Source organism: Nipponia nippon, unplaced genomic scaffold (assembly GCF_047370975.1).
Source record: "Nipponia nippon isolate SJK-2023a ecotype South Korea unplaced genomic scaffold, ASM4737097v1 scaffold_29, whole genome shotgun sequence".
Taxonomy (NCBI): Eukaryota; Metazoa; Chordata; class Aves; order Pelecaniformes; family Threskiornithidae; genus Nipponia; species Nipponia nippon.
Genome location: NW_028262346.1, coordinates 2758000 through 2770210, shown reverse-complemented (window position 1 = coordinate 2770210; position 12211 = coordinate 2758000). Strand labels below are relative to the sequence as shown.

The 12211-nt window shown below is 41.0% G+C and overlaps 1 protein-coding gene and 1 pseudogene across 1 annotated transcript in view; both read left to right on the top strand.

Moving 5' to 3' along the window:
• LOC148054942 (uncharacterized) overlaps positions 1-6622 on the top strand; it is a 60338-nt gene extending 53716 nt beyond the window's left edge. The window contains exon 3 of the mRNA XM_087763642.1: positions 6522-6622. Within this exon, the coding sequence (XP_087619768.1) occupies positions 6522-6622 (101 nt within the window). The remainder of the gene's footprint in view (positions 1-6521) is intronic.
• A 28-nt stretch (positions 6623-6650) lies between these two features.
• LOC148054941 (uncharacterized) lies at positions 6651-8140 on the top strand (annotated as a pseudogene).
• The last annotated feature ends 4071 nt before the right edge of the window (positions 8141-12211 follow it).

Below are 12211 nucleotides of genomic sequence, written 5' to 3'. Positions count from 1 at the left end.
TCTATGTTAATGGCTCTAAATGCTGTTGGAAGCCAAATTATTATAACTATTACTGTGAAATACTGCAGTATTTGTTTTTAATAAGCATTATGTCTAGACTTCCCTCCAGTGTGTTTGTGTTCACAAAAGCTAATCAATAGTTACTTTACTTACTTTATTGAGTTTCAGCACATTAATTAATGTATCTCTCAGTAATCATGACAGATCTCATCACTGGATCAAAGAGAAGAGTTTGAAATTGGTTTTGTTAACAATGAAGCTATTTGTCCCTTTTCTTCTATGACTTTATCCAAAAAGAACAGAAGTGTAAAATGCTGCCCGGTCAGAACAGTAGCTTTATAAATGCGTATGGTCCAGGTGAAACTCTCTACATATCACTCCTGATCTTTGCTTTACATTTCACATCAATTGATAAAATCATAATCTTTGAAAAAGGCCTAATCCAAAGAGAATGGAACTTTTTCTCTTGACTTCAAAAAATTTGCGACTAAAATTGGTTTGTTATTTTTTTTTTAATTTTATTTTCTTATTAAAAATTACATGATGTGCAGTTTTTGTTTTAGTACTGATAATACTATGGAATAGCACACATCAGGCAAAAATTTAATGCTTATGTGGTTTAGTTCAACACACTGATGATTTCTAACATTTCCATTTCCTGAATTATTGTTATATGACATATGCATATATGATATATACAATGATATATTGTATATATGATATATACAATGTGACAGCAGAAGTCACCACTGCAGATTTATGAACTGGGACGTAGTTGTAAATAAATATTGAAAATCATGGCAGTTTGTCACATTAATTTAGATTTCTGAGTGTCAGACAGGAGTTCCTATTTCTCAAAGCAGTTTCCTCCTTGATTTCCTTAAAAAAAAAAAAGAAAAAAAAAAGAAATAAACAGACGAAGTCTATTACCTCTCATGAGCCATATCGGCACTAGATTCTGTGGCATCTGGTCTTGGTGAGATATTTGTTTCAGGAACGTGTTGCCAGAGTCCTTATGGGGCAGCTGTACCCAGAAGAGGTCTACAGTGACAATGGGAGAAAGGCAGTTTATTTTATGGACCTCTCAGGCTGTCGGTGTATTAGCATGTACTTCCTCACCTCTTCATGTGGAAACTGCCAGGGCAAGTTGCTGAGAGTTAGGATTGCTGAAAGTTAGTTTTTGCTGTAGTGAAATCAGAGGTTCCTGTCATAGGCAGGCCCTACCAGAGCTTCATTCTGGATGCATTTGATCTACTGACTGATGTCACAGGGAAGTCAAATGATTAAAACGGAAACTGTAGCAGAACCCCAGCTTTGTAAACCTCTTACACTGAATGGCTCCATACACAAGCTTGAAAATTTAGGGTGTTTTGCATGTTTAACCTAACTGGATTTCCACTTACCCATTTTTGAGTATTTAGGGTATAAAAAATATTAATTTTCACCTAAATTACACTTTTGTGGATCAAGTAATGTAGAGAAAACGAGAAGGTGCAGTTCTAGGATGAAGCACCCATACAGAATATTACTTGTTAAGAAATCTTTGTAAACCATTTCCGGTTCTTCATTTCAGTCTCTCTGTTTTCAACTCCTGTGCTAGGCAAAATAAACCAATGCTAAATATAGTAAAGTAAATGGTGTCTGAGTCACTGAAAACCTCTGTTTTGACAGATTCCTCTCAGATATCACCACTCCATGGTCTTCCAGTGCACTTTGTTTCTCTTTTTTCTCTCGTGTGCAAGCTCTATTGGGTTGTCTAGTCTACTTACAAAGTTACTGGCATTGCCACCTTTGCTTCATTACTCAAATATGGCAGAAGTTTGCTAAATTTCTTCTACTTCTAGGTTTTCTTGTTGTGGCTCTTCTGAAAAATCACTGTTAGTTGTACTAGCAGAACAACTTTTAGAAATTATTCCACTCCTTTTAGAAAGTATTCAACTGGAGGATCAAGTACCAGAACTTCTCTTTCTACTTTAGAAATGAGTTTGAAACATCTTTTCCCATCAGAGCAGTGCCCAAACCAGACAAGAAACACTGCAAATAATATTTTCTAAAATAGATTGCTGAAATGATCTTATAAAGAAGGTTCTCATTCCCTTTTCCCTGGCAGAATTGTTTGTAGGAGAGAAAGTTAGTATCAAGGTTAAATTTCCTATATCCCCCTTTTTTGTTTTCCACCTTTGTTTGGTACTGACTTGGGCACATCATCAGTACTTAATGCAAAGCAAGGAAAACACCTGCCTCTGTGGTGTCGCTGTAAGTGAGGTAGCCATTTTTGTCTAATCTGGATCCATATAGGGTCAGATCCTTTCCTCACTGAGCTTTGGAATCTGCTTTTATAGAAAGAGACTTCCCTTCTAGCAATGTAGTATAGTATAGTATAGTATAGTATAGTATAGTATAGTATAGTATAGTATAGTATTATCATATCATATAGTATAGTATAGTATTATCATATCATATTATATCATATCATATCATATTATATCATATCATATCATATCATATCATTGCATTCTAGCAATGCAGTATAGTATAGTATAGTATAGTATAGTATAGTATAGTATAGTATAGTATAGTATTATCATATCATATAGTATAGTATAGTATAGTATTATGATATGATATGATATGATATGATATGACATGATATGATATGATATGATATGATATGATATGATATAATATAATATAATATAATATAATATAATATAATATAATATAATATAATATAATATAATATAATATAATATAATAATACAATACAATACAATACAATACAATATAATATAATGCAACTCTACTTCATTTCAAAACCTGAACATATCAAAATTCAAAAAAAAACAATAGAAGACAAAGCTCTGAATGTCTAATGTGTCATTATAATAAATGTCATTAACTACAAATTAAACAGCACACAGTACATCCTGATTTTCTTCCTCTGAATCACGAGAACTGAAAAATTAATATGATCACTGTTTTGTTCCTCTTTTCCTTTTTATTTCTTACAATTTTCCGACTGTATTGGAAATCATGGTTATTTTCATAATATAAAAGATGTTTAACTAAGGAAGAGTCCACAGTTCTGAACTGAGGCAAACATCTGAATGTCACTCAATAATAAAACAAGATTAACCTAAGGAGCTGCATTTATCTCTTTAGCAGTGTGACTGAGAATTAGTCTATTCCCAAATGAAATGGATGCATGACAGTACTGCCATACTGACTTGAAAGCTTGGACAATGAAGGTTTAATTGCTTTCACTCTTGTAAAATATAACTTAAGAACAGAAATTAAGGCAATTTGAACAGATAAACAAAAATATGTATGTACTTTCAGGGCCATTGCAATTTTTCTGCAGGTAAGGGGGTTGCTTAGCATACTGAAAAGATGCGGAGTCTATAAAAAGCTTTCTTACCTTTGTCACTTTTGGGGCTGAGCTAAATGAACAGAGTTCTACAAAGGAAAGCAGTGACTTGAGTCACAACTGGTCCAAATCACGTTCACTTTTGCCAACAATATTTGCTACAAATTTAGGTTGCTGTTTCTATATCCAACTCTGCTGCCTCTGCACCTTTTGTGATTCAGTATCTTTATGAGAATTATATTTACTCTTGGTAAATTATCACCAAATAGCTTCCACAAATGAGTCAAAGCACACTGGTTGTCTATTACTCTGGTCTTTTGCCATAACAATGTAAGAATAGCTGTAATGAGTCAGGTGAAATATCCATTTAGGGTAGCATATCTCTCTGACAATTGCAACACAGAATGCCCTGGGAAGAATATAGGATGGTCCTAGGAACATCCAAGATATAGTTGAGAAAGAGGTAATGATGTGCCATACTCTCTGCCATCAACCTTTTTTTTTCCATAGCAAAAGGAACTGTGATACAAGGGTCTAAACAGGAGCCTTTACTCAATCCAGCCAGTTCCCAGGCAGAATAATCACAGGACTAAGTCTGCAAGGTAATGCAATGCAATGCAATGCAGTGCCCTGCACTGCATCTATCTCCAGTGAAGACGGCTATAATGCAGTTTTGAATTGTTACTTTAATAATGAAACTTGTCTCCCTTTGCTCTTTCCCTGTTCTTTCCTAGGATAAGAGGGGAAAGCTCAACATTCCCTATATATTTTTGGTTCCTATTGAAAAAAAAGAAAAAAGAAAGAAGAAGAAAGAAAATAAGAAAAAAGAAAATTTAAAGAAAGAAGAAGAAAGAAAATAAGAAAAAAGAAAATTTAAAGAAAGAAGAAGAAAGAAAATAAGAAAAAAGAAAATTTAAAGAAAGAAGAAGAAAGAAAATAAGAAAAAAGAAAATTTAAAGAAAGAAAGGCTGAAAAAGGAGGGACTGTACAGCTGCTTGATAGACTGCCTCACCACCATGTCATGGACAGGGGGAGCACATGGAGCCTGGGCTGAAGGGTCTACCATGGGCTGCACAGAGTCTGTAATCACTAGCAATCATTATCCTGGCCATGCACCATTATGTTCTGAAGGCTTCAACAGTTACTTCTGCTTTATGCCTGTATACTTGAGGGACGGTGTGCTAGAGAGGTCCTTTGGTCTGCTGTCTTAGTGGAGGTAGGGGATGGAAAGCCATGCAGCAGCAAAGCCGCAAAGGCTATGGATGTGTTAGAAACCACGGAAGTGCCTGAGAATGGTCATGTAGGAACTAGGGCTTCTCCCCCCAAAAAGGTGGCAGGAGCAATAGCCCAGCTGAAGTGCATCTATGCCAATGAACGCAGCATGGGCAACAAACAGGAGGAGCTGGAAGCCGTTGCGCAGCATGAAAACTATGGCATAGTTGCCATCATGGAAACATGGTGGGATGACTCGCAGAACTGGAGTGCTGCAATGGATGGCTATAAACTCTTCAGAAGGGATAGGCAAGGAAGGAGAGGTGGTGGGGTAGCCCTGTACGTTAGGGACTGTTTTGATTGTCTAGAGCTTAACAATGGTGACAATAGGGTTGAGTGTTTATGGATGAGAATCAGGGGGAAGGCCAACAAGGCAGATATCATGGTGGGAGTCTGTTCAAGACCACCCAACCAGGATGAAGAGGTGGACAAAGTACTCTATAAGCAGCTGGGAGTAGTCTCACACTCTCTAGCCCTTGTTCTCGTGGGGGACTTCAACTTACAAGATGCCTGCTGGAAATACAATACAGCGGAGAGGAAAAAGTCTAGGAGGTTCCTGGAGTGTGTGGAAGATAACTTCCTGACACAGCTGGTAACTGAGCCAACCAGGGGAGGCGCCCTACTGGACCTGCTGTTTGTGAACAGAGAAGGACTTGTGGGTGATATGACAGCTGGAGGCAGTCTTGGGCATAGTGATCATGGAATGACAGAGTTTTCGATTCTTGGAGAAGTAAGGACGGGGGTCAGCAGAACTGCTACCTTGGACTTCTGGACGGCAGAATTTGGCATCTTTAGGAGCCTGGTTGAGAGAGTCCCTTGGGAGGCAGTCCTGAAGGGCAAAGGAGTCCAGGAAGGCTGGACGTTCTTCAAGAAGGAAATCTTAAAGGCACAGGAGCAGGCTGTCCCCATGTGTCGAAAGACAAGCTGGCAGGGGAGAAGACAGGCCTGGCTGAACAGTGAGCTTTGGCTGGAACTCAAGAATAAAAGGAGAGTTTACGACCATTGGAAGAAGAGGCAGGCCACTCAGGAGGACTACAAGGATGTCGCGAGGTTATGCAGGGAGAAGATTAGAAGGGCCAAAGCCCAACTAGAACTTAAACTGGCTACTGCTGTAAAAGACAACAAAAAATGTTTCTATAAATACATTAGCAACAAAAGGAGGACTAAGGAGAATCTCCATCCTTTAATGGATGTGGTGTAAGAGACTGGAATGTCAAACAGTTGTCTCAAAGGTTGCTTGTGTATGCTTGCCTGATAAGACACCGGGGAAATGTGAAACCCTTGTGAAACCAAGACACTGCAGCCTGCGGGGAAACTTATGCAAACTTGCTGAAGCAGCAGACCATTCTTTTGCTTATCAGGCACCATCAAAGCAACATACCAACCATTGTCTGGGCTGGGCCAGATGCCCACCAAGAATATACATTGTTTCCTGCTGATGGTCATGTAAAGCCTGTGTGATAGGCGAGACGAGACCTAAAGCATCGGGATGTATACGCATATACCGGACTGTGGACACGTGCTATATATAAAAGACCATGGTGTACACCCACGAACGAAGAACTGAAGACAGAGGACCAATGGGACACCGCTGGATCTATGGTGGTGACTATCCTTTGCTTATCTTTCTGAATGCTTGCTTAGTTTCCTCCTAATATTTCCTGCCTTTCCTATCACTCCATTCTTCTGCTTTTATCCAATAAAAACGGCCTGGTAGGCGGCATTTGACCTCGTTTGTGTCTTATTCTCACTCTTGGGATCATTACAAACCTTCCACAAGCCAAAAATCGGAGAAGGGCTTTACATTTTTGGCGTCACGGACAGGATCCCTTGAAGTGAGAGTGCCACACTTTTTCTCCGTTTTACCTCTGGTCTGTTTTAGGTGCGTACCTCTCAGGGACGTTAGGGGTGGAACTTTGTGTAGAATTAATACTTGCGTGCTGCCTTCCTGAGATGACCACCCCGCTTGTTGAATACGCATGATGATAACACTATCACTGCGGGCAGGGACATGCTGTATAATTTTTTGGAAAAACATAATGCACGCCCTTTGGTATCAGGTATCGATTCGGCACAAGATAATTGGCATAATCTGCAGAGTGTTACCGACCGAATCAGCGCCCTGCAAAAGGACACTTGACTTCGGGCCGGAAAAGGAAAATCAATTATATGCGCCATTTTGGGTGCCAGTTTAGTTGTAGCTGTGGAAGCAAGAGACCGGCAGCGTAGTGCCGAGTCTCAGACCATACAGTGCTTACAAGCCCTTGTCCAATCCTTGCAATGACAAGTAGAGAACTTAAAAGAGCAACTAGAGCAGGAGAGAGCCCAGGCAGACTATCTGCAACCTGCTCTTAAAGAGCAACTCCTCACGGGCGAGAGTCATGACGGCCATTCGCCCCCCAAAAAGAAAATTGTATATCCTTGCGAGGAGTTAGAAGAGATGAAATTAAGATTAGACAAATTAGAGATGCCTCCTTACTCTCTCCGACCTTTGGTTAAAACTGAATTCACGTATGACAATGACCAAGATGACTCCCCTCAAATTACTACCAAAGAAGTGCCGTATACCGCTATGGAACTGGCTAAATTAAAAAGAAGGAGTTTGGCCGCACCTCTAAAGAATCAGAGACAGAATATGTGTGGAGGGTGTCATTGTCAGGTGGGGACCAGATATTACTAAGCGAAAAGGAGGCTGAAGGATATTGGGGGCCCGGAGTGTTTTTAACTACCGGTGATCACCGCGCTCCCTGGTCCCTAACCCAAAGGGCAGCTTACTGGCCTGGAGGCCTCAGTCCGTTGGAACGAGGAGACCCTCTTGCTATCATAGGATCAATTGATCAATTGGTAGAAAATATACAGAAAGCGGCATGTTTGCAAATGATGTATGATCGTGAGCTTAAGCTCAAACAGGAGTCCCCGATGATGATGCCGGTGGACCCTGAATGAATGACCCCCCTGATAAGGGGCCTCCCTGAATCTTTAAAACCTCTGGGCATACAATTACAAAGTACAATTAACGCAATGCCCCAGGGCGAAAAGGTCTCAACCGCACTACCTGGACTGGCGACTTCTGATCGCAGGAACCAAAATTTTAAAGTATGGACTTGGGGAGAGGTTGCTCAGGAATTAATCAATTACGGGCGAAAATATGGCCCAGTTAGTACCCCGTCCCCAAAATCAGACCTGAAGGGTTTAAGACATACTGAAACAAAGCCTCCCTCACACCTTGAAAATGAAAAGAGAGTGTCCTTCATTAAACTTTCTGGCGGAAGAAACATCTCAAACAAGCGTGATAGCCTGTGGACCGTAGGGTGTCAAAAAGGTGTTCCTCGAGATCTTATGGACGGGTTACCAACTGATAGGCTTGAAAAATTAGTTTTAGAGTGGCCCGAAAAGCCAGTGGCCAAAGTAAAAATGTTTGAGAGTCCGGTTCCCAGTGCACCCCCGCCCCTAATCAATTTGACTGACTCGACTGCCCCCCAAAGGCTGACGGGAAACTAATTCCTTCGCCCCTTTGTAGTGAGCAGGGGGGCGAAGGGTGGGTGTATATTAGACAGCTCACTATAGGTCATCGAGGTGATTTATTAATCTCCTGCCTTGTAGGATTTAGACGAGTACCCATTACATTTTTAGTGGATACCGGTGCTCAAATTTCAGCCACCAAGACAGAAGATGCAGCGCGCGGAGGTATATCATTGTCTAAGCGACGTTTGTTTGTGGCAGATGCGTTCAAGCACAGGCACTGGCTACGGTCAATTTACAGCTACCAGGGGAGGAGACAGCCACTCCAGTGGAAATGATTGTGGGGCTGGTCCCACTTAATCTTTTAGGGCTTGATGTCCTGAAGGGTAAAGTGTGGACAGACAATAAAGGGGGAAGCTGGTCTTTTGGTGTGCCACTGATAAATATAGGTCTCTTACAAGCTGCACCTTTACTTCCCCCTTCAAGATTAACAAATGTTAAACCCTATCCCTTGCCCCTTGGGGCACGAGAGGGGATTTCCCCAGTACTGGAGGAATTAAAGGAACAGGGGGTTGTAGTTTCTACTCACTCTCCCTTTAATTCTCCTGTATGGCCAGTCCGAAAACCAAATGGGAAGTGGAGACTAACAGTCGATTACCGACGGCTCAATGCAAACACGGGCCCGTTAACGGCCGCTGTACCGAACATTGCCGAACTCATAGCCACTGTTCAGGAACAAGCACATCCTATTATGGCAACTATTGATGTTAAAGATATGTTCTTTATGGTCCCTCTGCAACCACAGGACCAAGATCGTTTTGCTCTTACCCAGGAGGGGCAACAGTTTACTTTTACACGGCTCCCTCAAGGATATAAACATTCCCCCACATCAGCCCACCAGGCTTTAGCAGGAGAATTAGAACTAATCCCATCAGAGGAAGGGGTTAAAGTTTATCAGTACATTGATGATGTGCTAATTGCAGGGAGTCAAACAGAAAAAGTCCAGACAACACAGGATAACATTATCATTCATTTACAAAACTTGTCTGCCAGGTCCACTGGGGGTAGTATGACCCATCTAGATATGGCTCTGGATTCCCTTATTTCTTGTCTCCTACAAACAATACTATCTTTGAGGAAGCCGCTGGCATCAACTGTACCTGGAGTCCCTATTCGGGAGCATGGAGGTGTAAGTGGTGTAGAAATGACTCAAGCACTTGGAATTGTAATGTAAATGGTAATCCTTTTGGGCCAAAAAAATCTACATATTTCCAATCCAATGCACATGCTGGCAAATCAGCAAAAGAATGGAAAAGACCTTTTGCTAATGGCCATCGAGCCTTAAAGGGTTACTACTGGGTGTGTGGTCACCATGCATACAAAGTGTTACCAGCAAAGTGTTCTGAAGTATGTTATGTTGGAGTAATTCGTCCCCTGTTTTTTCTGCTTCCCAAGAATGATGATAATAATTTGGGTGTTAAATTATATGATGACCTTACACGGAGCAAATGATCTGTTAATACCGCTATAGCAGGTGGTAGTAGCCAATCGTGGGGAAAGGATGAGTGGCCCCCAGAACAAATTATCCAACACTATGGGCCTGCCACCTGGAACCCCAATGAAGTGATTAGCAGTGCTCAAGAACCTGTTTATAATTTAAATCGCATTATTCGACTACAAGCTATTTTAGAAATTATTACCAATGAAACTGCTCATGCCTTGGACCTATTGGCAGATCAAACCACACAAATGCGAACGGCAATTTTGCAACATCGTATGGTTCTCGACTACCTGCTAGCTGAAGAAGGAGGTGTTTGTGGTAAATTAAATGATTCTAATTGCTGTTTAAAAATAGATGATAACGGTCAAGTTGTTAAACAAATAACCTCTGGAATAAGAAAATTAGCCCAGGTTCCTGTTCAGACCTGGAAAGGCTGGGAATTTGATCCCTTTTCATGGCTTCCAGGTACCCCTTGGGTTAAGCGTATCTTGTTCTATATGTTGTGTGGTTTAGCAATGCTATTATTTTTACCATGTATCACTCCATGTTTAATAGAATTAATTCAGCGCGTTGTAACCAATAAGCAATTTATAGCCGCCCCATCACCAGACAATGTTAAATATATCCGTGCAGTGTACCAACCAAGACCTTTAGTTGTAAAAATTGTTTAAACAAATGCTCTCTTCTTACCTTACTATCCTCTCCCTGTATCACCACCATGGGCCATGAAGGCAGAGATCTGCGAGTCAAGACAGCAATCTTTGAGCCACAGGGTGGTGTAAGAGACTGAAGTGTTAAGAACAATTGTCTCAAAGCTTGCTTGTGTGTGTTTATCTGATAAGACCGGACAGCAGACCACTCTTTTCTCTGACAAGACCCGAGGGCAGACCATTCTTTGGCTTATCAAGTACCACCATCTGGCAAGGAAACTTGTGCAAACTTGCTGAAGCAGCAGGCCATTCTTTGGCTTATCAGGCACCACCAAGAACAGGACACCAATCCGGGCCAGGCCACTTGCCCACCAACAATATATATTGTGTGATTAGATGTGCATGTGTTGGGTACGTGATGTTGCCCTGAGTTACCAAAGGGAAAGGAGAGGGCAAACTCCCTCTCCAATACCGGATAAAAGACAAGGCACAAGGAAACCTGAGTGTGACAATCCACCACCGAAAACTGAAGACTGAGGACCAACGGGACGCCGCTGGATCCATGGTGGTGACTATCCTTTGCTTATCTCTCTGAATGCTTGCTTAATTTCCTCCTAATATTTCCTGCCTTTCCTATCGCTTTATTCTTTTATATTTACCCAATAAAACGTCTGATTGGCGGCATATGACCTCATTTGTGTCTTAATTTCGCCCTTGGGATGATTACAAACCTTCCCCGAGCCTGACAATCAGACCGGGACTTAACAACTGGCATCTCTCAGCCTGTCTCATATCCCTTAATGAAGCATTCCCATAGAAGCATCCCAAAATGCTCTGCATCCCCTGTGGCCACCAGCCCCTCTCTCTATCCATGGTGCTGTGCTCAGCATCCTGCTGTCTGCACAGGCAGCATTTGCCTGTGGATTCACTATAATCCCCTGAGACAAGAAAATTTATTGCACAGTATCCTTGAACCACTGACTCTCAGTCAGTGTCTCCTTACTGGCCCAGTTCAAAACTGGGATCTAGGCAGAAAGCCCATCTATCTCGAAACAAACCTCTTGAGCAGACTCTTCCCTAGGAGTCTGACACTACTGATGAGAAAACAGCATAAGGAAAATAACCCACAAGCAGGCACGCAGTTTGCTCCTCTTGTTCTCTATGTCTAGACTGCAGGTTTTGCTAAGAATAATTATATTGCAGTAATGTTCAACACACTCTGCTTAGACACAGTAAGTGATACTGCCCCACTGAAATTATTTGTGCTGAAGTGTTCTTCACAACTGGAAAGATAAAAATGCAAACATGAAACACACTTTTGTGTAAAAATTAACAGCTTCCAGTAATTTAAAGAATGAGTTTGAGAATAGGAAGGAACTATTTTGCCTTCTTTTACACTGTGCTGCTGATGTGCTCTCACTTACTGATAAAGCACTGCTATAGCAATAGGCAGAACATACCTTTACAGGTTGTCATCCTGAAACTTTTGATTACAACTGTAGTCCTACTGAAATAAACAAAACAAACAAACAAACAAAAACCAAAAAACCCAAACCTGTTTCAAGCATACCCAGAAGAGATCAAGACTTCTGGTATTTATGACTGGAGTTGCACATGACATTGACTAGATGCAACTGCAATATAAGTACATAGCAGTTTCCCCTGCATGATCAAGAGTGTGCTGGGAGCACTAACAGACAAGAGGCAAAGCTGTTCCCTCATTTAATTAATCTTTTGAAAGCACAAAATCAGCCTACTATTAGAACTAATTCTTGCTGGGCTTTTAGGCAATGATCTCTGACAATAACAGAATGTTTAAAAGCAGTTTTGATAACTTTTTGTTAGAAGCACCATTTATGCTTAATGAAGAATAATAAATGAAAGATTATTAGTATTTTATTTAACCAACAAAATTTTAGAGCAAAGCCCCCCATATTCACATATGATACACAAAATGAA